At 45.0% G+C, this 26,054-nt stretch overlaps 1 protein-coding gene across 1 annotated transcript; it reads left to right on the top strand.

Annotated features, from left to right (window-relative positions):
• The first annotated feature begins 1,793 nt into the window (after positions 1–1,793).
• Positions 1,794–6,114, top strand: LOC119318912. Its single transcript, XM_037593471.1, has 3 exons — positions 1,794–2,937; positions 3,788–3,868; positions 5,858–6,114. The coding sequence occupies exons 1-2, from the start codon at positions 1,794–1,796 to the stop codon at positions 3,865–3,867; spliced, it is 1,224 nt and encodes a 407-aa protein (XP_037449368.1). The 3' UTR covers position 3,868; positions 5,858–6,114.
• Positions 6,115–26,054: the final 19,940 nt, after the last annotated feature.

Here is a 26,054-nt window from a genome sequence, read left to right as displayed (position 1 = left end):
GAACTCGTGAGCGCCGCCTGCGCATGACTTAGCGATTGCCGCGCCGCCGCTGACTGCAAAGAGCTCACCAATCGGTTTCCCTCGGGCAGGAGCTTGTCGTGGCAGTCATAGGGGAGCTAGACCCGCCGCGCGAGGGAACCGGCAGGTCGGGCCGCCTCGAAGGACCCTCGCCATGTAACGCCACCGCTGATCTGGGGGAACATCCTCTGCGCTGTCAGCCGTCACCCATCGCCGTCGCGTCACCCGGTAGAGAAAGGGGATGAGCGGGGATTATGACTTTTCTGCACTGAGTCACTTTTTTGCTATTTTTTGCTCGAGAAGGGTGGGCCATGGGGATGACATGGACGTTTCCACATCAACAAGCGTCCGTAAGTGTAGCATTATTGGTGTCAAAGTGTGAGTGCTACTGCTAGTAGTTGCCGGCCAGCAGGTCAAGGATGACCGGAACATGGCAGCGGATGTCAATGGTTTGAAGACCAAGGCGGGGAGGGAATAAGCCGGCGGCGCAACGAGCAGAGCGTCTTGGTGGCCGCCATTCTGAAGAGCGGCCGTAGGCAGATTGGCGTTGGGGAGATGGGCCATGCCGTTGGTGGTAGGTCAGGGTGGACACGGTCCGGGCCGGTCCGGTCGCTGACCGAGCTGCTGTTTGGACCGGCCGCCGGCAGTCTGGACCGGACCGGACCGAGCAGTGCCGCGGTCCTCTTTTCAGGGACCGGACTGGCGGGTGTAAAGCTCGGTGTGGACCGACGGGCTCGGCGGTCCCTGCGGTGGCTAGTCACTGCCATGTGGGGTCAGCATGTCGAAAAGATGGAGGGAGAAGTAGCATGGTGGCCGGGGCCGTAGAAGACGCACCTGATGCTTGCGGTCGACGGGCGACGCTGCGGAGGAGATGCCCCTCATGCTTGTGGTGGTCGGACGACGCTCGTAGGCGGCAAGGAGGCGGTTGATTAAGTCAAGAAGTTGCCAATGGCGGCCGGTCTGTAGGCGGCGCTCTTGAAGCCTCGTGATCTCATGGGACGCGGAGGTCCCTCCATGGCTCTTCCTTCCCCGTGTCGACGGCATGTTGGCAACGAGATGCAAGCTCCCCGCATCGATGGCGAGCACAATGAGGAGGTCGACAGAGGCCGTGCTCCCTGCTACACTATTTAGCAAGCGTGGACCGAACCGAAACGGGCCCATATTTACAGACTGAACCGTCCGTTATATTTAGCGAGCCTGCACCGAGCGGGCCAAGACCGAACGGGCCACGAGCGGGCTTTTTGTCCACCGAGCGGAAGCAAAAGGGATTTGACGAGGCTACGAACTCTCGTGCACTCTCTGACTAAAGTAGCAGCTGTTTCTCCTTTCGACAAGGGTAAATATGCCATTTCCATGCCTACAGTGAGTAGAGTCACATCGCTGGAAAGGAAACAAAAAAGAGCACACTCACATCGCATCTCGCTGTCTCAGGTTTCAGACTCTCAGCCGCCGCCGCTCCACCCAACGGCGCCGGCCGGTGGCCAGCCGCCGCTGCTCCTCCAGCTCCACCGCGTCCGTCCTGAACTCCGCTGCGTCCCTCACGCACTCCGCCGCGCCTCCCCCTACCCCCGCCCTTCTGCCCTGCCCCGCCCTCCTTTGCCCTAACCCTAATTCGTAGCGGCGACCAACGGCGGCGCTCCGGCCAGGCCTCTGGAAGAACAAACGGTGAGTGCCTCTGGTTTCTTTTACTCCTATCTTGACTCCTGCTCTTCCAATTTTGATTTGGTTTTAGGATTCTTGATAATTCTCTTGCTGTCTTCGCTACAGGCTGAAGTATGAGGAGCCGCCGCCGCCGTTGCTCGCCGGCGACGGCGTCCCCAGTGGAAGACGAGAATCTTCTCCCGGAGATCCTCCTGCGCCTCCCTCCGGACCCATCGTCACTCCCCCACGCCTCCCTCGTCTGTAAGCGCTGGCGCAGCATCCTGTCCGATCCGGACTTCCTCAAGCGCTTCCGCAGGCACCACCAAAAACCTCCACTGCTCGGCTTCTTCAGAGGTAATTCAATGAGCACAGAGCACCACTTCACTCCTGTGCTCGACTCGCCGGACCGCATCGCTGCAGCCCGCTTCTCCGTGCCCAACAACAGCAACAAACACTGGAACTTCGTAGGCTGCCGCCACGGCCTCGCCATCCTAGTCAACATGTGGCTTCATCAGGTGATGGTGTGGGATCCCCTCACCGGACAAGAGCACCGTGTGGCTTGTCCTCCTGGGCTGGTGTTCGACCCGGAGGTCCACCTGGTGTACTGGGAGGCCGCGGTGATGTGCGCTGATGCCCAAGACGGGCACGTGCATGGCGATTGCTTCTCGAGACCGCTCAAATTGGTCTTGATCTGGGTCATTGGATACAGAAAAGCATTCGCTTGCCTCTATGAATCGGCATCTGGTTTATGGGGAGACATTGTCTCCATGGAGTCAACAGACATGATGTTTGGCATAAGGCCTGGCATCCTTGTTGGGAGTGCACTTTGCTGGGTGCTTTGTGGTGGTAACGTCCTTGTGTTTGATGTTGAAAGTCAGCACCTTGATTTGATCAAGAGGCCGGTAGACTGCCCTATGAACACCACCTCCTATGGATTTGTTCAGGTCTTAAGGATGGATGATAACAGACTTGGCCTCGCATATTTGTCAAAACTGACCATCCTGTTATGGGAGAGGAAATCAAACAGTGATGGCGTTGTCACATGGGTGTTTCTGCAGAAAAGTATTCAATTGCAGGAGCTCTTTCCGCATAGAATGTTTAGTCGTTGCAAAAAGATGATAATAACGGGGTATGATGAGGACACAAATGTGATTGTTCTGTCTACGATCCGCGGCGTCTTCACGCTCCAACTTGACTCGATGCAGATCAAACATATTTGCAAACGAGGTGGTTTATGTTTGGACACTTTCTATCCATACACAAATTTCTATACTACAGGTAATCCCTCCTCTATATTCACATTGCACGAGCAAACAAGAGTATTTTTTTTCTTGGATTGCTTTTGGCACATGATTGCGGTAACAAATTGTATTTGCGATTAAAAATTGACTGGATATATAAAAATGTGTTCAGTTGTTTGTTTCCTTGTTGGTCTGGTCATGAGTTATGGTGATGTGATTTCTTATTATTACCATGCCAGATTAAATCTAGAACGAGAATATAACTATTTCATTGATTTGTGGCCATTTCTAATTGGTAACCACAGTCGTGTGCTGGCAATTTGTGATGTCTTGAAGCCGCCTGCTACATGAAATAGTTAACCGGCTGGCACACTTGGAAGCTTAAATCTAGTTATATTTTCCCATACAATAAATTTATGGGAAATATAATGTCTATTTTCACTGACCTTGATACTAAATATCAATTTATATAATGTACATTATGTGTTGTAAAAAAAAGAACACTGGTTAATTAAATTCGAATGGTACTATGTAATCACTGTGGTTTTCCAATATGTGCTTTCTTCTAGACCATTGGCCATAATTTTAGAAATTTCCCATCATATCATTGATGGTGATGTAATTTCTTATTATCACTTTTCTACCTTAAAGCTAGAAGAAGAATATATCTAATGGTTTGATGTCTGTCCATTGCTAATTGCTAACTGCAATCATGTACTTACAATGATTAGCTTCGTTTAGGGGGATTCATTTACTGTCATCATAACAGAAGCTAATCCCCCTCCTCCAGTTACCTAAAGTTATAATGGTTTGCACATATGCCTTCTCATTGATTCAACTTATCTTTGATATTTCTTTCCTTTTGTGCTTCTTTTGCTTGTACGCAGGGGAGTTGGCTGGAGACTGCGCGAATCTGAAATGTGAACACATGAGATGTACTAATATTCTATCTTTGTTGAAAAAGTGAGGTAATTTATCTTCTAGCTATGAGTATATCTTTTGTCTTGAAGGCAGTATATCATTTCATGTTGATTACTCAGCTTAGATGGTGCATGATTTATGATTTTAGATTCCTAATGCATAAATTCAATTAATTTTGAAACCGTGTAGTTCTTATATTTCTGTAAGGTATGATGTTCATTTGGAACAATCTAGGAAGTCCAGTCTTCGCCTCTCATGGATGCAAGTTTTCAGTCACTGATCTTTTACTAGTTTTTACTTTGATTGTACATACTTATCTGGAGAAATAAAAACTAGAGAACATGATAACCATAGAGGTTGCAGGTGTGCCATCACAAACTGATTGATCTTCTATTGGTTTTCTCCTTTGTATTGCTATTTTTGATATAAAAAAATGCTGGGATGATTCAGCTTTGGATTTTGCTGTATAGTTTGTACAGTGTTGTATGGTTAAACTTTATTGTTGGCTCATAAAAAAATCGATTTTCTTTGAGAGTAGTATGAAATGGGTACACTGAGATGGCTTTGATTGTTCTGCAAGTATGTTGAGTAATACTTGGGTTACTGAAACAAAGAAAAAGGGCTAGATGGTTCTTCAATTCTGTATGCTGTGAATGTGTTCTGGTTGACGCTAAGATTGCTATTATGTACAGTAGCATGTCACGTGGATCTTCTCGGATTTAATCGTGTGAATTTTTTATTATTATCTAAGATCAGCTGACTTTAGTCAAGTTGCATGCCTGGTAGACTAGTGGAGTCGATTTGGTTAATCGCTTGTATTAACTAGGTGGGTGGACAAGAAGCAGTAGGCTATGTCACTTTAGACATTGTGTTTGTGAAGTCCCTCACTACATTTGATCCATCTTGTGAGTCTTGCTAGTGATCTAACTGTGATATGCTGATGACATGACCACATCACCACATGCAACAGAGACAGGCAGTGCTCCTAAATTATAACATATAATATATTTAGAATTATAGCTGCTTCCTAGTTAGAGGACATCATGTAGGAAGGTTCTTAGATGCACAGCATCAAGTGTGTCTTTTGTAACTCCGTGAGTTAGAAGAGAGAAAAAATAAAGAGAAGAAGAGGGGAACGAAACAGGCCCTTTGCTATAAAAGTTTTCTACGCGTGTGGTTGTTGTTATTTGATGTGATGAAAATTTGGGAGAGCCAATTAGACTAGTCGTTGTTGAGTTGTTGAGTAGACAAGTTGGGAATAGGCCTAAGTTTAGGTCACGTTGGACATAGGGTGACGAGTATTAGTAGTGTTTACTTTGGAGTCTATGTAATCATGCTATTATTTACAATAAAGGAGAAAATCATGTGGGAACCTATAAAAGAGTGGGGAAAATATCCTGTGTTCTTGTGTGTATCTCTACGGAAGTACGGATCAATCTAGTGGCTGTGAGATTAGATTGCATCCTAAGCTAGCCTCCATCAAAAGCATCCACCAGCCTGCTTGCCTGATTACCTAGTTCTGTACGCGTACATCTTGTTCTGGTTCCGACTAGTTGCACCGGCTTACAACGGTGATCTGATCGGCGGCGAGAGGCGCGAGTTTCAGCAAAGGTAACACTCGTACGGTCATACCTACTGGTTTGTAGACAACTATTGTGGTGGATAAAGCTTCTGAATCCAGTGTCTGCATGCCTAGTTGGAGACTCGTCCTTGGATGTATTGAGACCTGAACCTGTTGTCCTCATCATCCTATTTTTTGTTGCGACTGCCTACCTCAGCCCCAGTTACATAGTTTAAAGAAACTAAGACAGTTTTGTCAGGAACACTCTTACTTTTATTATTCAGTTGCTACATGATCCTTTAGCAGCTCTGCAAGTTTATCGGGGTTTTTTTCCGGGAAGTTTATCTGTTAAATTCATTCGATGTTTGCATGATGTTTTCAGTAACTTGAAAAATATCCCTTTGCTTGGTATATATGCATCTATAAATTTGTAATACATCATTTCTCGTGCTCATTATTTCAAAATGTGTTCCAGGAATACAAGACCAACATTCAGAGAGGATATATTCACCTTCGTGGGTAAAAACTATGGTCCTTAAAATCGCAATGAAGCAACAAGGAGACATGTCATAATAGAGTGTCATGATGTTTATTTTTTCTGAATTTTCCCATGTTACATTCATGTGATGTACCATTGAACCTCAAAGAGTATTTGACCTGAAAAAACATCTTGATGTACGTATTGTCAAATGGCAGTCCAATTCTGGAACTTGCCATTGAATTTTTTCTTGTTCCGAGTAACATATGTTTTTGGTTTTGAATATACAATTTCTGACAGTCCATAAAGTTACTAAGTTCTTGAGGGAAAACTGGGGAGTGAATAACTATAATTTTTTCACTGTGTATAAATGTCCTGTGATTATGCAGTGATAATGCAAAAGGTAATGGAATGGGTTCACAATGGGATGAAGGCGTAATAAGATATTTCCCCTTTTTGTATGGTATTGCCATTGTAAAGGCATGGATTCCATTGCGGTGTTTGGATGTTTGATGTATTTTGAATGCTATGCAGCGGTGATGCTTTTGGGCAATTCTCCTTGTGATGGCTGCGAGGAAAATCACTGGTGACGGAAGCTTCTCCTTGAGGTGGTGGAAGACCTGAAACGTGCTTTTCACCTTGCCCGCCGATCCATCCATGTAAGGTGCTTTGCTGCTCAAAATAAATCTGGTCAAGGAGTAGAGAAATGGGTCGCTGGTGTCGTCACTGCTGCTACATGCAGAGGTCTCGTCGGAGTAAATCAGGTTAGATGGTTGAGTTGAAGGTGGGCGGGAACGGAGGGAAAAGAAGGTTGGCTGTGGCGAGAGATAGGGATGAGCGATCACAGATTCGGTTATCGGACAGGGGTGGGCATAAAAGGAAGTGAATAGGGGTGTGATTTGATTATGCGCTATCCGTTTACAGCCCTACTAAACCAAACGTGTGCAACATTTTAAGGTGCCTCCGCAATGTGATGATGGCTAAAAAAACGTGAACCAAACACCTCCGTTGTGTAATATGTGCCTTCTTGATGCTTGTACATTTTTTTTGAGGATTAATTCCGCCGCTTTATTTAACCAGCGAATATCTAAACAACATCCGGGATCTCATCGGCGAACACAACTAAGATTAAGTCTGGTGGCACCATCAACCAAATCTTACATAGATCTACCCCTACCCCTAGCTTAGCTAAATTATTCATGGCATAATTTGGAGACCTCCTTACCCATGACACCATGCTCTCCTGAAATGTTCTCAATATCGACTTGATTTCTTCAATACAAGGTCCAGTCACTGAGAGATTCTTTCTTCCGTCGTTTAACATGCTCCCCACAATCTTGTTGTCGGTCTCCAGGTGAAGCTTCTGCACATGTATTTTAGATGCAAGCTTGACCGCCGCCCTGCATGCAATTATTTCTACCATCTAATGGTTAGTTATGGGGACGAACAAGTAGCCACCTGCTGCGTGGATGTCACCAGCATGCCCCCAAAGGATCATCCCTCCACCACCCTTATCTCCATGTTTCACAATGCCGGCATCTAAATTGGCCTTGACCCATCCTTCATCTGGTGGAGACCACCGCTGTAGCTCTGTAACAGGTTTGGCCGTGTCTTTGTTCACATGCAGAGACATCCATTCAGCCATATACAGTGCCTAGGACCTGGATATTTCATGTGGCGAGGCAATATTCTTTCCTTCCTTTGTTTCATTCCTTGCGCGCCAAAGCCCCTACACCGCCTCTGGAAACCATCCTAGCATCCAGCTCGACAATGCACTCGTGGAGTCAGCCGTAGTCAGTGGGATCGCCACTGAAACTCCATTTTACGAGAGCATAATTTCCCAAAACATAGCCGAATGTGGCCATGACCAGAATCAATGATATAGCGTCTCCACCCTTCTGTGTGGCACATAAAAAACTCCTTCCTTTGTATGCCAACGGTAGAGCTTAGAACCAACAGCGCAAGTCCATTCCTCAGGAGCCTCCACATCTGTACCTTCGCTTTATTTGGTGCACATATATCGTAAAGAGCCAGCCACTCCTTGGGTTTATGTAGAAAAGAAGTAGATCCCGGCCGTCCAGACTTCACTACATTCAACGTCATTTTAGGTGATATGCTGACTTGACCGAGAATTCACCATTCTTTGTATAATTCCATGCGAGGTAGTCATATGTCCCAGGACCTCCTGGCGCTATTTTTTTTATATCCACAGCATCGTCATGCGAGAACATAGAGTCCACACGGACTGGATCCCACGCCCCTGTGAACATAATCCTGTCCGAGTTGTTTCATGCTCCCCCTTTGTGGGATCCTGTTATCATGATGGATCAGAATATTTGATCGGTCCCCAATCCACCAAATAGCCCCTTTTCAAGACATCACGCCCATGCAATATACTATGAAATGTGTATGCGGCCCCTGCCAGGCATGTTGCATTCATAATGGTTCCCTCCTTGAAGAAACGCGCCTTAACCACTCTAGCAAAAAGAGAGGATGGTACCTGTAAGATCCTCCACGCCTGCATAGAAAGCCAAACCTCCATCACGTTTGCCGGTACACATTTTATTTCATGCAATTCAGTGCACGTTCCTCTCACCATTTTCTGCTCCCCACAAGAATTTCGATGAGATTGATGTCAAGTTCTGGCACATCTTCTTTGTGAGCTGAAAAGAACTTATGGCATAGTTTGGTGTGGCTTGAAGCATAGATTTCACAAGTGCCTCCTTGTCGGCCTTTGTGAAGCTCTGTCCTTTCTATCCTGAACATTTGCCCTTCGAACATTCCGTAACAGGCTTAAATGTACCATCCTTAGATCAAGGTACCTTTCACTAAGGGTCTTTGATTCAATACAATTAGCCTGCTTAAGATTCCCATTGTCCTCCTCAAGACACCATTTGCCAAAAAAATGGAGGACTTCTGTAGGTTGACCTTTTGACCGGATGTCACCTCATATTTCCTAAGGATATCCATGAGAGACTCTAGATTATCATAAGAACCTTCCAAGAAAATAATACTGTTGTCTGCAAATAACATGTGAGTCACATGGGGGCTAGTGCTCTAAAAAGATACTCCACTGATTGTTTTTTATCACCTTGCCAGTTGCTTAAAAGAGATGAGAAGCCTTCCACACATAATAGGAATAAATATGGGGATAGTGGATCACCCTGCCGTAGTCCTGTAGATAGTAAAAATCCTCTCGAAAAACCTCATTCGGCTTAACAGAGAATTTGCAGACGTCACACATCTCATAATCATAGAAATCCATCCATGGGAAAATCCAAACCTTGCAAGAATCTGCTCAAAAAAGGCCCACTGTACCCTGTCATATGCCTTCATCATATCCTCACAGCACACAACGGTTTCTTCATGCTTCTCGTCCTGATCGCTTGCACACACTCATATATGCCACCAGAACATTGTTTGTGGTCAACCTCCCTAAAACAAAAAGCGCTTTGTTCTTTAGATGTTAAGATCGGCAAAATACCTGTAGCCTCTTTTTCAGAAATTTTATATCTCACATAACATAGGTTGATTGGCCGAAACTAATAAAGTAACTCCGGTGAGTTGACTTTCAAAATCATCACTATAACCGTGGCGTTAAAAGAATCCAGAGCTGCTGCCCCATCATGGAAATCGCGAACCCCATGGCAGACGTCCTTGAGAACCAACAACCAGTGTGGTTGATAAAAGATGGTCGACAACCCATCTGGCCCCAGCACCTTCATTGGGCCCATCTGAAAAAGTGCAGCCTCAATTTCCTCATCAGTAATAGCAGCCACTAACTTGCCGTTGATGTCATCAGTTACCATGCTGCCAATATTCTCAAGTAAAAAATGTGTGTCAACAAAACCTTCTAAAAGAAAAAAAATAGAACTTTGCAGGCATGTACATGATGTCATCATCCGTCATATACCTGGTTCCATATTCTCTCAGAAGGGCTTTCACAGTGTTCTTTCTTCATCACCGTGATGCATGATTCTACTTAGTGTTTTGATCACCTGCCATCAATAACACGTGATGTTGCGCGTACAATATCTCCTCTCTCACATATACTTCTCTTAATTGCTCCTCAATCCCCCAAATCTCCATTGTGTTTTTTTCTTGAAAAGGAGGATATCCTCGGCCTCTGTATTAGGAAGATGTATGCAGCGATATATTATTAATAGTGTAAAATTCAGCAGCCAAACAACATCGACCTGAAAATAAAGTGAAAAAATTGAGGCCGCATGCCTTGCAACAGTGACTTCACCAGATAGCCACTAACCCTATGTTACAAGACACATCAGAAACAAAAAATACACAACTCCTAGGCTACACCTTTAAGAAAAAATCACCGCGCGTGCGCTGATGATGGCGAGTCCACCACATGGTTGAACTCCCGATTCTCATACTCAAAGCCAAGCTTCAATCCACCACCTCGCAAAGAAAAGACGCAGACGTGCATCAACATAGCCCGATCAGATATCTTGTGTTTCCACCAAAGAGCATAAACTCGTCGTTGAAGACATTTGTGCCTTCCACCCTTATCCTTCTACTGACGCCACGATAGCCGGTTACCTCTGGAGAAGAAAACAGAAGACAAGGACGTCCCATACCGCCTACCTCCCGCTAGTGCCACACCACTTTCGATCAAGTAGCAATAGGCTAAACATGACACCTCCGCCAGAGCCGCTGTAAAAGGCACTGTTTGGAAACATAGTAGAAAAAAAAGCCTTCGCGCCTACACACACCCAAGATCAATATGAAGATGCATAACTGGTTGGGATCACGATCGTTAGCGTCACCGAGTTACAACTGAAGAAGGATGTGTCGGTGTAGATCGTACATGGAGTCCCTCGAACGATCGATGAACGATCCCGCGAGCCGCCCACAAATAGTCCCCTGAGCCGAAGACCGAAAGAACGACCTCTCTACTTGGTTACGAGCGTGCAACCTTCACGATCCGGCAGCGCTTCGCCGTCCAGAGCTAATCGTCGCCGGAGAATTAGAGGGAGGAGATTAGAACCACACTGGGCTTCTAATTATGAGGATTAGAGGAACTAGACATAGCTATAATTAGTCAACTAGATAGTACCAAGTAGAACTAGAACTAGATGAGGCTCCAAAACTTGTGTATAGAATAGAGAAAAAACCCTAGTATATATTGGTTAGAGGAGAGGGAAAGGGCAGCCACCAGGAGTCCTCCTCCCCTAGTCCAATTCAGCCTCCTCCTTCCATAAGGGGATTGGGGGTGCCTACTCAACTTGGGCCAATTTGGCCCAAGTTTCCTTCTCTGGTTTGGCCTTTTAAGGCCCATTTGTATTTAATTGAATATAAATGTGTTCTCAATATTTTCAGACCATTATATATATAGATAAAATTTAACAACACTGAAAACATTTTCCACCTATATATTAACTATCGATAATAACCGGTATTACCCGATACTCTTTGAAACCCTTCGGGTGACCCCGAAACCCTTCCAGATCCTCTCAGAACTGTTTCGAATATTCGTCAAACAATTACACAAATATATTGTCATCACTCTTGTCCTAATAATAATCATCAGATCATGATTGCCTTAAGCTTGTGAACCCATAGTTTTAGTAACTCATAGACATGAACGAAACCGCTTCGTTCAATGACCGACAGATCAACCTTGGACGTCCATATCGATCCCTGTGAGAACACAAATGATATTCGAGTGAACCTTTGGTTACCATGTGATGTTCCCTTTGCTTCTCGATACTGCTGAAAACCCGGGATGCATCAGTATCCTCCTGAGTCATCAAATGCTTACAAACTGTTATCCTCATTACCAGTTTTGTTCTTCTTTCTCGTTGTCATGTTCTGGCATCCCCAGGACTAAGTCACATGTGTCTGGCCAGATGATAATATTGTTCTCACACCAAGAGGGACCTAAGTATATCTCTCCAGTGTCGGAGGAGCAAATCACACTCTCGAGCTATTTAGTCACTTGTCAAACTTACAGATGAACCTATAAGTTGCCTTTATGATCACCATGCTATAGGTGACGTTTGAGAAACCCCAGGATCCACCGTACAGTAAGAAGTGACTACGATACTCATGGTCTAAGGAGAATAATCACATGCTAACTCTTGGTGTTATTACAATTGATTACATACGATATTATCCTAATTCATAACAAACAAGTTTGGGTCGATTCAGTATGATTGTTGTTCCAATGTCATAATCTCCAAGGTTCTTTAGGACTACCGTTACACTTAAGGGTATCCTAAGATCCGAAAAAAGTGATCATCAACAACACTTGAGCTAGTCCTAGAGGCAAGACTAGGAATATTTTATTTAACCATTTATCATTCAACACATGCATATGAGTTTTCCACTGAATCACATATTCCAGGATTATAACAGTTATAACATAGAACATAAACTCTATAATTATGAATATGTAAATGTTATAATAGAATTATTATTGCCTCTTGGGCATATTTCAACAGTCTCCCACTCGCACTAGAGTCAATAATCTAGATCTGTGCTTTTCTAACACCCATGGCTAACTGGTGTTCCTCATGCTTTGCTAGTAGTAGAGTCTTTGCCGCCGGATCTGATACTCTTCAAATTCTGATTTTATTTGTGTTGGTAAAATCCGGTTTTTCTATGTAATTGTGATGTTACATTAGTGGTAACATTATATCTCCATATAGTCCATTTTACAATAATACTATATCTCCATATAGTCCATTTGGTATATCTTTATATTGTCAATTTACATTTGGAAATACACCATAGTCTATCAATAAACTTTTATTGATCCAGATTATATTCTATTGAAGACTTCTCAAGCCTCAACCTAAATCATTTGGAAAATCCACAATTATGCTCATTTTCTAAAACTATTCAAAATATATTATCCGATAGATTGTTTATACCATTCATGAAGTTTCTTGTGTAACCTTTACAACAAAGAATTCGTGTAACTATTTACAACATTCTCTTCATCTCCACCAAGTACAAGAAGCAAAAAACTTCGTGCAACTCAGGTATTTAATCTTTAAGCAATCACCCTAGTGAACCTCTTCTAGGATCACTATGGTACTTACTACTAACGATTAGTTCATATGAAACATATGGGTTTGTACATTTGATAACACATATGATGAATTCAACATCTGAATCAATTTGAACTCTACTCATCCACATATGCTCATCAACTATTGATTTCTGCATAGTGTTATGCTATGTGACATTTTGAGAAAACAGTTTCTACTTTTAGACTTCTTGAAAAGTTTTACATAGTACATGTCTTAGCATCATCAGATGTATCAATCTATCTATATTGATTTTCATCCAATAATTCCAAGTCAAATTTAGAAACCTAATTTTAATCTTTTGTGCTAATATACTTTATATTATTTCTGATCAAGTGAAATGTCATATATATGTAAGATCAGATATGCCATAGACCTCCCACTAAACTTGTTGTATCCACAAGCTTTTTGGAAAAGTTCAAATTCTCCAATTACTTTATCAAATTCCAGCTAATTGATACTTTATTTCAAATCATACTTATGGCTTGAAATATTTTTATCATTCTGGTATTCCTAACAAAACCTTTTTGTTGTATCACTAGTAGAAAAACTACTTTACGTCAGACACATTAGTCCCGATTTGTAAACGAACCGACACTAATTTGCCCATTAGTGCCGGTTCCAGCGGCTAGGCGGGTGGGCATCATTAGTCCCGGCTCGTGTTGAACCTCTAGTAGCGGTTCGTGCCACGAACCAGGACTAAAGAGGTGGTGGCAGGCTGGGCCCCCACCAACCCCTCTAGTCCCGGTTCGTGGCACCAACCGGTACTAGAGGCTCACCTTTAGTCCTGGTTTGTACCATGAACCGGGACTAAAGATGTTCCTATATAAACCCTTCGTCGAGCCCACGAACGAGCTATCTATTCTTCCCCTTTCCTGTCCTCTCTGTTCTTCCCCAAAGCTCGAGCTCATCCTTCATTTTTCCCAAAATTTATCAAGGTTTCAAGGTGCCCCATTCATCCAAGTGATCGCAAAGGTTTGCAACTTTGTCCTTTCATCTCTCATTGCTAGATTAGATCTTGCAATGCTCTATATGTATAGTGATTTGTGGGTTTTCGTTTGGGAGTAATTATATGTGGTAGTTTATTTGATTTATATGCAATTTGATCTCAAATTAACACTTAGTTTGCATATGTAGGTGTGGTTTACTTAATGGCATCCCGTCCCCGTCCTAAACACCGTTGATCGCCCGCACCGTCCTGTCGCCGGCACCACCTTCGTGAGCCTCTTGTTATTATGTTTAAAATAATCATGTTTGTGTGATTTAGATATATATTTACTTGTATAATTTTCTTACCCATACGTTGTTTGTCGTACATAGTGGCATGGTTTTGATATCCGTCCCCGTTGTCCCTCGTCCGGTTTATGATTCGGTTGTGGTATATTCTCTTTTATAACTATTTGTTGCATTTCATGCTTATGACAAATTATGCCCATGAACTTGACATAGATATTTTTATCTAGGAGGTATGTGAACCGGAAATTACAACCGACCCTCTTGTCGAGAGGTTAAATTTAGTTGAAAAAGAAAATGAGTATTTGAAAGAAAAATTGAAAAGATTTGAAGAAGAGAAGGTGAAACTGGAGTTGTATGTTGCCAATTTCGTCGATGATCACAAGATCAAGATGGAGAAAATGCGCTTGAAGATTAGAAAGATTAGAAAATATTCCATTGATAGTGAGGCTTGGTACCATTATGATGTTGGATCAATTGTTACCTTAGTTGCGATCGTGATTGCATTTGTTGTTGCATTTAAATGCTTAAGCTAGAGAGTTTGTATGTTGTTTCATGAGAATAAGTGTGTATGAAATTTATGTATGAACTTGTATTAATTTGTTCTTTTCGGTGTTGTGTAATGAAGATGAGCTAGCAATGGATGTACGATGACCGATGCTCTCCCCAGTTTGTTAATGACATGCATACTTTTCTGATTGTAGCTGAGGCAAACAAGCGGGAAGATGGTTTTATGTGTTCGATACGTCTCCAACATACCTATAATCTATGAAGTATTCGTGCCATGTTTATATCAATTTTATATGGTTTTCCTATGATTTGATTAGAACTAACCTTTACTGATGCTATTTTCAACAGAACTACCATGGTGTCATTTTTTGTGCAGAAATAAAAGTTCTTGAAATGGGCTAAAAATTTACGGAGAATATTTTTGGAAAATTTTAAAAATACTGGAGCGAAAAGATACCAAAGAGGAGTCCTGGGTAACCACAAGGGTGGGGGCGCCCCCACCCCCTAGGGCGCACCTCCCTACCTTGTCATTGCCTCGTGGACCCCCTTAACTTGTCCCCGACGCCAACACCTCCTACAAATCCCAAAAACCTCATATATATACCTAGATCGAGAGTTCCGGCGCCGCAAGCCCCTGTAGCCACGAAAAATCACTCTAGGCCCACTCTGGCACGATGTCGGAGGGGCCATCATCACCAGAGGCCATGGAGGAGGATCCCAGAGGGAGAACCTCTCTCCACATAGTGGGGAGGCCATGGAGGAGGAAGCACAAGGGGGAGAACCTCTCCCCCTCTCTCTCGGTAGCGCAGGAGGGCCATCGGGGGAATCATCGCCGCGGTGATCGTCCTCATCAACGTCACCATCTTCATCACCATCATCATCTCTTTTACGCGGTCCACTCTCCCGCACCCCGCTATAATCCACTACTTAAACATGGTGCTTTATGCCACATATTGTGATCCAATGATGTGTTGCCATCTTATGATGTTTTGTGTAGATTTCTTTTGTCTTTTGGGTTGATTGATGATATAGATTTGTTTGAGTAGTATGTTTTATTTTGGTGCTGTCATATGGTGCCTTCTGTGCCGCGCACACATGAGGGATTCCCGCTATAGAGTTTGTAATAAATTCATGATTCGCTTATAATGGGTTGCTTGAGTGATAGAAGCATGGTAGGAATGGCATGTATTAATCTCAACACATGAGTAGGTGGTTCTCTCTCAGAAAATGAGTAGTGGAACTGTAGGCCCGTTCTGATGGCTCTCTCGCGAATGGAGAGGGGGTGGAGGGGTATATATAGGCTCCACACAAAATCCAACCGTTACACACATTTCACTCAACTCGGTGAGACCGAATGGTTAAACTCGGTGGCACCGATCAGTTCAAAAATGTGAACGATAGGAATCTTTGTGGGATCGACTGAAACAACAAGGTGGGACCGATGTGCTCGGGCTTAGGGCAAACCTCATCTTGGTGGCGCCGATTGCATCAATTCGGTGAGTCCAAAATAATTACAATAGGTTACAAAGAGTTTTCAAGGCCATCTTGGTGAGACCAATATCCGTATCAGCGAGGCCGAATTGCTAGGGTTTCTGTCAGTGGCTATGTCATATGAACTCGGTGGCTCCGGATAGAAAGAATCGATGGGGCCGAGTTGTACTATATGTTTTGGACATATTTGGATGGAGAAAGTGGTTGAGGGTTTTGGAGCAATATCACTAAGAATTTGAGCAAGCAAGCCATTAAGAAACACCTCATCCCCTTTTAATAGTATTGGCTTTCTTATGGACTCAATGTGATCTTGGATCACTAACATAAAGGTGAAGAGTCTTGAGCTTTTGCCAATATTAGTCCTTAGCATTTGGAGGGGTCCACATCTCTTGTCCATGCCATGCCATTCATTGAACTTCCTAAAATCTTTATCTTTAATGGATATTAGTTGAATGAGCTATAGTTGTTATGAATTACCAAAACCACCTAGGGATTAGTTGCACTTTCACTATTGCAGAAACCTTTCGAAACAAGACCACTGTTGCAGGAAAAAAATCTTCGCCACCGAATCATTTTTTCTCTTTCTGAAACTAGTTATGTGTTGCAGAAATCTACTTAAACAAGACCCTTGTTACAGGAAAAAGAACATGGCCGCAGGACTTACTTATGGCTAGCGTGAACACTCGATCAGGATTGATCCAACATCTAAGAAACACTACAAAAAAGCACATTCGTAACATTATGGGCCGAACAAAAAAATTATGTCATGGTTATGACACTTCTATGACAATAATTGTGACAAAAGCACGTATCATCATAAATGTGGCGGCCTCCTACTTCTATGACAAAATATCATGACAGGAAATGGGCTTTTCGTCCTAGGCGGGCCAGGGACGCACCTGCATGACATTTTTTGGGCCATCCATGACAGAAAAAATCATGGTAGAAGCGAGGGCGAGGAAAATTTCAGGGAGTTTCTGGTTACGGTGGGTGGTCGGGGCAGAGCGATGCACGGAGGTTTGCGGGTTTCTCTCGTATACGTACGCGCGTGTGTGCGAGGTGTTGGGATCTAGTTGAACCCGAGCGAGGCGCTCGCTTGCTGTACCCGTGCTATTGCACTAGCTACGTTACTGGACCCGAGTGATCGATCCCTTCGCTGTTAACTGAACCCAAGTGATTCCTTCGCTACTGCTGCTAACTGAAGCCGGTCGAACCTGCCTCTTGATGAAAAGTGACTGCTGTTGGGGGTTGGATGAACAGTTCTCGGTGGGGGCTGGATGGACAGGACCCCGTGGTAGTAGGCCATTGCGCTGGATGAACATGACCCCGAGGAGGCTGCCACACGGGAGCCGGTTGGGGGTGTATATGTTGGAAATATGCCCTAGAGGCAATAATAAAAGTATTATTATATTTCATTGTTCCTGATAATTGTCTTTTATTCATGCTATAACTGTATTATCCGGAAATCGTAATACACGTGTGAATACTTAGACCACACTATGTCCCTGGTAAGCCTCTAGTTGACCAGCTCGTTGTGACCAACAGATAGTCATGGTTTCCTGACTATGGACATTGGATGTCGTTGATAACGGGATCACATCATTAGGAGAATGATGTGATGGACAAGACCCAATCCTAAGCATAGCATAAAAGATCGTGTAGTTCGTTTTGCTAGAGCTTTGCAAGTGTCAAGTATCTCTTCCTTCGACCATGAGATCGTGTAACTCCCGGATACCGTAAGAGTGCCTTGGGTGTATCAAACGTCACAATGTAACTGGGTGACTATAAAGGTGCATTACAGGTATCTCCGAAAGTAGCTGTTGGGTTGACACGGATCGAGACTGGGATTTGTCACTCCGTATGACGGAGAGGTATCTCTGGGCCCACTCGGTAATGCATCATCATATTGAGCTCAATGTGACCAAGGTGTTGGACACGGGATCATGCATTACGGTACGAGTAAAGTGACTTGCCGGTAACGAGACTGAACAAGGTATTGGGATACTGACGATCGAGTCTCGGGCAAGTAACGTACCGATTGACAAAGGGAATTGCATACAGGGTTTGATCGAATCCTCGACATAGTGGTTCATCCGATGACAACATCGAGGAGCATGTGGGAGCCATCATGGGTATCCAGATCCCGCTGATGGTTATTGACTGAGAGCGTCTCGGTCATGTCTGCATGTCTCCCGAACCCGTAGGGTCTACACACTTAAGGTTCGGTGACGCTAGGGTTATGAAGATATGGATATGCAGAAACCCGAATGTTGTTCGGAGTCTCGGATGAGATCCCGGACGTCACGAGGAGTTCCGGAATGGTCCGGAGGTAAAGAATTATATATAGGAAGTGCTATTTCGGGCATCGGGACAAGTTTCGGGGTTATCGGTATTGTACCGGGACCACCGGAAGGGTCCCGGGGGCCCACCGGGTGGGGCCACCTGTCCCGGGGGGCCACATGGGCTGTAGGGGGTGCGCCTTGGCCTTCATGGGCCAAGGGCACCAGCCCCTATAGGCCCATGCGCCTAGGGTTTCCCCCTAGGAGGAGTCCTAGTGGTGGAAGGCACCCCTAGGTGCCTTGGGGGGGAGGGAAACCTCCCCTAGGCCGCCGCCCCCCTAGTAGATCTCATCTACTAGGGCCGGCGCCCCCCTGGCACCCCTATATATAGTGGGGGAGAGGAGGGACTTCACACACCAGCCCCTGGCGCCTCCATCTCCCCCCGTTACGTCTCTCCCTCGTAGTCTCGGCGAAGCCCTGCTGCTGTGACGCCCTGCATCCACCACCACGCCGTCGTGCTGCTGGATCTTCATCAACCTCTCCTTCCCCCTTGCTGGATCAAGAAGGAGGAGACGTCTCCCGTCCCGTACGTGTGTTGAACGCGGAGGTGCCGTCCGTTCGGCGCTGGTCATTGGTGATTTGGATCACGTCGAGTACGACTACATCATCACCTTGCAAGCTTCCGCACGCGATCTACAAGTGGTATGTAGATGCAAACTCTCTCCCTAGACTCGTTGCTTAGATGAACTCATAGATGGATCTTGGTGAAACCGTAGGAAAAATTTTAATTTTCTGCAACGTTCCCCAACAGTCTGTTGGAAATATGCCCTAAAGGCAATAATAAAAGTATTATTATATTTCATTGTTCATGATAATTGTCTTTTATTCATGCTATAACTGTATTATCCGGAAATCGTAATACACGTGTGAATACTTAGACCACACTATGTCCCTGGTAAGCCTCTAGTTGACCAGCTCGTTGTGATCAACAGATAGTCATGGTTTCCTGACTATGGACATTGGATGTCGTTGATAACGGGATCACATCATTAGGAGAATGATGTGATGGACAAGACCCAATCCTAAGCATAGCATAAAAGATCGTGTAGTTCGTTTTGCTAGAGCTTTGCAAGTGTCAAGTATCTCTTCCTTCGACCATGAGATCGTGTAACTCCCGGATACCGTAAGAGTGCCTTGGGTGTATCAAACGTCACAATGTAACTGGGTGACTATAAAGGTGCATTACAGGTATCTCCGAAAGTAGCTGTTGGGTTGACACGGATCGAGACTGGGATTTGTCACTCCGTATGACGGAGAGGTATCTCTGGGCCCACTCGGTAATGCATCATCATTGAGCTCAATGTGACCAAGGTGTTGGACACGGGATCATGCATTACGGTACGAGTAAAGTGACTTGCCGGTAACGAGACTGAACAAGGTATTGGGATACCGACGATCGAGTCTCGGGCAAGTAACGTACCGATTGACAAAGGGAATTGCATACAGGGTTTGATCGAATCCTCGACATAGTGGTTCATCCGATGACAACATCGAGGAGCATGTGGGAGCCATCATGGGTATCCAGATCCCGCTGATGGTTATTGACTGAGAGCGTCTCGGTCATGTCTGCATGTCTCCCGAACCCGTAGGGTCTACACACTTAAGGTTCGGTGACGCTAGGGTTATGAAGATATGGATATGCAGAAACCCGAATGTTGTTCGGAGTCCCGGATGAGATCCCGGACGTCACGAGGAGTTCCGGAATGGTCCGGAGGTAAAGAATTATATATAGGAAGTGTTATTTCGGGCATCGGGACAAGTTTCGGGGTTATCGGTATTGTACCGGGACCACCGGAAGGGTCCCGGGGGTCCACCGGGTGGGACCACCTGTCCCGGGGGGCCACATGGGCTGTAGGGGGTGCGCCTTGGCCATCATGGGCCAAGGGCACCAGCCCCTATAGGCCCATGCGCCTAGGGTTTCCCCCTAGGAGGAGTCCTAGTGGTGGAAGGCACCCCTAGGTGCCTTGGGGGGGAGGGAAACCTCCCCTAGGCCGCCGCCCCCCCTAGTAGATCTCATCTACTAGGGCCGGCGCCCCCCCTGACACCCCTATATATAGTGGGGGAGAGGAGGGACTTCATACACCAGCCCCTGGCGCCTCCATCTCCCCCCGTTACGTCTCTCCCTCGTAGTCTTGGCGAAGCCCTGCTGCTGTGATGCCCTGCATCCACCACCACGCCGTCGTGCTGCTGGATCTTCATCAACCTCTCCTTCCCCCTTGCTGGATCAAGAAGGAGGAGACGTCTCCCGTCCCGTACGTGTGTTGAACGCGGAGGTGCCGTCCGTTCGGCGCTGGTCATCGGTGATTTGGATCACGTCGAGTACGACTACATCATCACCTTGCAAGCTTCCGCACGCGATCTACAAGTGGTATGTAGATGCAAACTCTCTCCCTAGACTCGTTGCTTAGATGAACTCATAGATGGATCTTGGTGAAATCGTAGGAAAAATTTTAATTTTCTGCAACGTTCCCCAACAGTGGCATCATGAGCTAGGTCTATGCGTAGTTCTCTTTGCACGAGTAGAACACAACTTTGTTGTGGGCGTGGATTTTGTCATCTTACTTGCCTCTACCAGTCTTTTCTTGCTCAACGGTATTGTGGGATGAAGCGGCCCGGACCAACCTTACACGTACACTTACGTGAGACCGGTTCCACCGACTGACATGCACAAGTTGCATAAGGTGGCTGGCGGGTGTCTGTCTCTCCCACCTTAGTTGGAGCGGAATCGATGAACAGGGCCCTTATGAAGGGTAAATAGAAGTTGACAAAATCACGTTGTGGTGATTCGTAGGTAAGAAAACGTTCTTGCTAGAACCCAATTGCAGCCACGTAAAAGATGCAACAACAATTAGAGGACGTCTAACTTGTTTTTGCAGCGATTGATCATGTGATGTGATATGGCCAGAAGTTGTGATGAATGATGAATTGTGATGTATGAGATCATGTTCTTTGTAATAGGATTCACGACTTGCATGTCGATGAGTATGACAACCGGCAGGAGCCATAGGAGTTGTCATTATTTTTTGTATGACCCGCGTGTCATTGAATAACGTCATGTAAACTACTTTACTTTATTGCTAAACGTTAGTCATAGAAGTAGAAGTAGTCGTTGGCGTGACAACTTCATGAAGACACGATGATGGAGATCATGATGATGGAGATCATGGTGTCAAGCCGGTGACAAGATGGTCATGGAGCCCCGAAGATGAAGATCAATGGAGCTATATGATATTGGCCATATCATGTCACAACTATATAATTGCATGTGATGTTTATTATGTATTATGCATCTTGTTTACTTAGGACGACGGTAGTAAATAAGATGATCCCTTATAAAATTTCAAGAAGTGTTCTCCCCTAACTGTGCACCGTTGCTACAGTTCGTCGTTTCTAAGCACCACGTGATGATCGGGTGTGATGGATTCTTACGTTCACATACAACGGGTGTAAGACAGTTTTACACAGCGAAAACACTTAGGGTTAACTTGACGAGCCTAGCATGTGCAGACATGGCCTCGGAACACGGAGACCGAAAGGTCGAACACGAGTCGTATGGAAGATACGATCAACATGAAAATGTTCACCGACGATGACTAGTCCGTCTCACGTGATGATTGGACACGGGCTAGTCGACTCGGATCGTGTAACACTTAGATGACTAAAGGGATGTCTAATCTAAGTGGGAGTTCATAATTTGATTAGAACTTTATTATCATGAACTTAGTCTAAAACATTTGCAAATATGTCTTGTAGATCAATGGCCAACGCTAATGTCAACATGAACTTCAACGCGTTCCTAGAGAAAACCAAGCTGAAAGATGATGGCAGCAACTATACGGACTGGGTCCGGAACCTGAGGATCATCCTCATAGCTGCCAGGAAACAATATGTCCTAGAAGGACCGCTAGGTGACGCTCCCGTCCCAGAGAACCAAGACATTATGAATGCTTGGCAGTCTCGCGCTGATGATTACTCCCTCGTTCAGTGCGGCATGCTTTACAGCTTAGAACCGGGGCTCCAAAAGCGTTTTGAGCATCACGGAGCATATGAGATGTTCGAAGAGCTGAAACTAGTTTTTCAAGCTCATGCCCGGGTCGAGAGATATGATGTCTCCGACAAGTTCTATAGTTGTAAGATGGAGGAGAACAGTTCTGTCAGTGAGCACATCCTGAAGATGTCTGGGTTGCACAACCGTATGACCCAGCTGAACATTAACCTCCCAGATGAGGCGGTCATTGACAGAATCCTCCAGTCGCTCCCACCAAGCTACAAGAGCTTTGTGATGAACTACAACATGCAGGGAATGGAAAAGACCATTCCTGAAGTGTTCTCGATGCTGAAGTCAGCAGAGGCTGAAATCAAGAAAGAACATCAAGTGTTGATGGTCAATAAGACCACTAAGTTCAAGAAGGGCAAGGGTAAGAAGAACTTCAAGAAGGACGGCAAAGATGTTGCCGCGCCTGGTAAGCCAGTTACCGGGAAGAAGTCAAAGAATGGACCCAAGCCTGAGACTGAGTGCTTTTATTGCAAGGGGAAGGGTCACGGAAGCGGAACTGCCCCAAATACTTAGCGGATAAGAAGGCCGGCAACACCAAAGATATATTTGATATACATGTGATTGATGTGTACCTTACCAGTATTCGTAGTAACTCCTGGGTATTTGATACCGGTGCCGTTGCCCATATTTGTAACTCACAGCAGGAGCTGCGGAATAAACGGAGACTAGCAAAGGACGAGGTGACGATGCGCGTCGGGAATGGTTCCAGAGTCGATGTGATCGCCGTCGGCATGCTGCCTCTACATTTACCTACGGGATTAGTTTTGAACCTTAATAATTGTTATTTAGTGCCAAGTTTGAGCATGAACATTGTATCAGGATCTCGTTTAATACGAGATGGCTACTCATTTAAGTCTGAGAATAATGGTTGTTCGATTTATATGAGAGATATGTTTTATGGTCATGCTCCGATGGTCAATGGTTTATTCTTAATGAATCTCGAGCGTAATATTACACATGTTCATAGTGTAGATGCCAAAAGATTTAAAGTTGATAACGATAGTCCCACATACTTGTGGCACTGCCGCCTTGGTCACATTGGTGTCAAGCACATGAAGAAGCTCCATGCCGATGGACTTTTAGAGTCTCTTGATTATGAATCGTTTGACACGTGCGAACCATGCCTCTTGGGCAAAATGACCAAGACTCCGTTCTCCGGAACAATGGAGCGAGCAACCAACTTGTTGGAAATCATACATACCGATGTGTGCGGTCCAATGAGCGTTGAGGCTCGCGGAGGATATCGTTATGTTCTCACTCTCACAGATGACTTGAGTAGATATGGGTATGTCTACTTAATGAAACACAAGTCTGAGACCTTTGAAAAGTTCAAGGAATTTCAGAATGAGGTGGAGAATCAACGTGACCGAAAGATAAAATTCTTACGATCAGATCGTGGAGGAGAATACTTAAGTCACGAATTTGGTACACACTTAAAGAAATGTGGAATCGTTTCACAGCTCACGCCGCCTGGAACACCTCAGCGAAACGGTGTGTCGGAACGTCGTAATCGCACTCTATTGGATATGGTGCGGTCTATGATGTCTCTTACCGATTTACCGCTATCATTTTGGGGATACGCTCTAGAGACAGCTACATTCACTTTAAATAGGGCACCGTCTAAATCCGTTGAGACGACACCGTATGAATTATGGTTTGGAAAGAAACCTAAGCTGTCGTTTCTAAAAGTTTGGGGATGCGAAGCTTATGTCAAGAAACTTCAACCTGAAAAGCTCGAACCCAAGTCGGAAAAATGCGTATTCATAGGATACCCTAAGGAAACTGTAGGGTATACCTTCTACTTAAGATCCGAAGGCAAGATCTTTGTTGCCAAGAACGGATGCTTTCTGGAAAAAGAGTTTCTCTCGAAAGAAGTAAGTGGGAGGAAAGTAGAACTCGATGAAGTACTACCTCTTGAGCGGGATAGTGACGCAGCACAGGAAACCGTTCCTGTGATGCCCACACCAACTGAAGAGGAAAACAATGATAATGATCAAGGTACTTCGGATCAAGTTACTGCTGAACTTCGTAGGTCCACAAGGACACGTTCCGCACCAGAGTGGTACGGCAACCCTGTCCTAGAAATCATGTTGTTAGACAACAATGAACCTTCGAACTATGAAGAAGCAATGGCGGGCCCGGATTCCAACAAATGGCTTGAAGCCATGAAATCCGAGATAGAATCCATGTATGAAAACAAAGTATGGACTTTGACAGACTTGCCCGATGATCGGCGAGCGATAGAAAACAAATGGATCTTTAAGAAGAAGACGGACGCGGATGGTAATGTTACCATCTATAAAGCTCGACTTGTCGCTAAGGGTTATCGACAGGTTCAAGGGATTGACTACGACGAGACATTCTCTCCCGTAGCGAAGCTAAAGTCCGTCCGAATCATGTTAGCAATTGCCGCATACTATGATTATGAGATATGGCAGATGGACGTCAAAACAGCATTCCTTAACGGGCATCTTAAGGAAGAACTGTATATGATGCAGCCGGAAGGTTTTGTCGATCCTCGGAACGCTAATAAAGTATGCAAGCTCCAGCGATCCATTTATGGACTGGTGCAAGCATCTCGGAGTTGGAACATTCGCTTTGATGAGATGATCAAAGCGTTTGGGTTTATGCAGACTTATGGAGAAGCCTGCGTTTACAAGAAAGTGAGTGGGAACTCTGTAGCATTTGTCATATTATATGTAGATGACATACTCCTAATGGGAAATAATATAGAATTTCTGGACAGCATTAAGGCCTACTTGAATAAGTGTTTTTCAATGAAGGACCTTGGAGAAGCTGCTTATATATTAGGCATCAAGATCTATAGAGATAGATCGAGACGCCTCATAGGTATTTCACAAAGCACATACCTTGATAAGATTTTGAAGAGATTCAGAATGGATCAGTCCAAGAAGGGGTTCTTGCCTATGTTACAAGGTATGAGACTAAGCTCAGCTCAGTCACCGACCACGGCAAAAGATAAAGAAGAGATGAGTGTCATCCCCTATGCTTCAGCCATAGATCTATTATGTATGCCATGCTGTGTACCAGACCCGATGTAAACCTTGCCGTAAGTTTGGTAGCAAGATACCAAAGTAATCCCGGCAAGGAACACTGGACAGCGGTCAAGAATATCCTGAAGTACCTGAAAAGGACAAAGGACATGTTTCTCGTTTATGGAGGAGACGAAGAGCTCGTCGTAAAAGGTTACGTCGACGCTAGCTTCGACTCAGATCTGGATGACTCTAAGTCACAAACCGGATACGTGTATATGTTGAATGGTGGAGCAGTAAGCTGGTGCAGCTGCAAGCAGAGCGTCGTGGCGGGATCTACGTGTGAAGCGGAGTACATGGCATCCTCGGAGGCAGCACATGAAGCGATTTGGGTGAAGGAGTTCATCACCGACCTAGGAGTCATACCCAATGCGTCGGGGCCGATCAAACTCTTCTGTGACAACACTGGAGCTATTGCCCTCGCAAAGGAGCCCAGGTTTCACAAGAAGACCAGGCACA

The sequence above is a fragment of the Triticum dicoccoides genome, chromosome 6A, assembly GCF_002162155.2.
Source record: "Triticum dicoccoides isolate Atlit2015 ecotype Zavitan chromosome 6A, WEW_v2.0, whole genome shotgun sequence".
Lineage (NCBI taxonomy): Eukaryota > Viridiplantae > Streptophyta > Magnoliopsida > Poales > Poaceae > Triticum > Triticum dicoccoides.
The sequence above is the reverse complement of the archived record's forward strand: the minus strand, read 5'-3'. Positions and strand labels throughout refer to the sequence as shown.

What these genes read in the sequence shown, in the direction of transcription:
- LOC119318912 (XM_037593471.1), top strand. Translation starts at nt 1,794, where the DNA reads ATGAGGAGCCGCCGCCGCCGTTGCTCGCCGGCGACGGCGTCCCCAGTG. An exon ending in CACAAATTTCTATACTACAG is followed by an intron (nt 2,938 to 3,787) that starts GTAATCCCTCCT and finishes GCTTGTACGCAG; the next exon opens with GGGAGTTGGCTGGAGACTGC.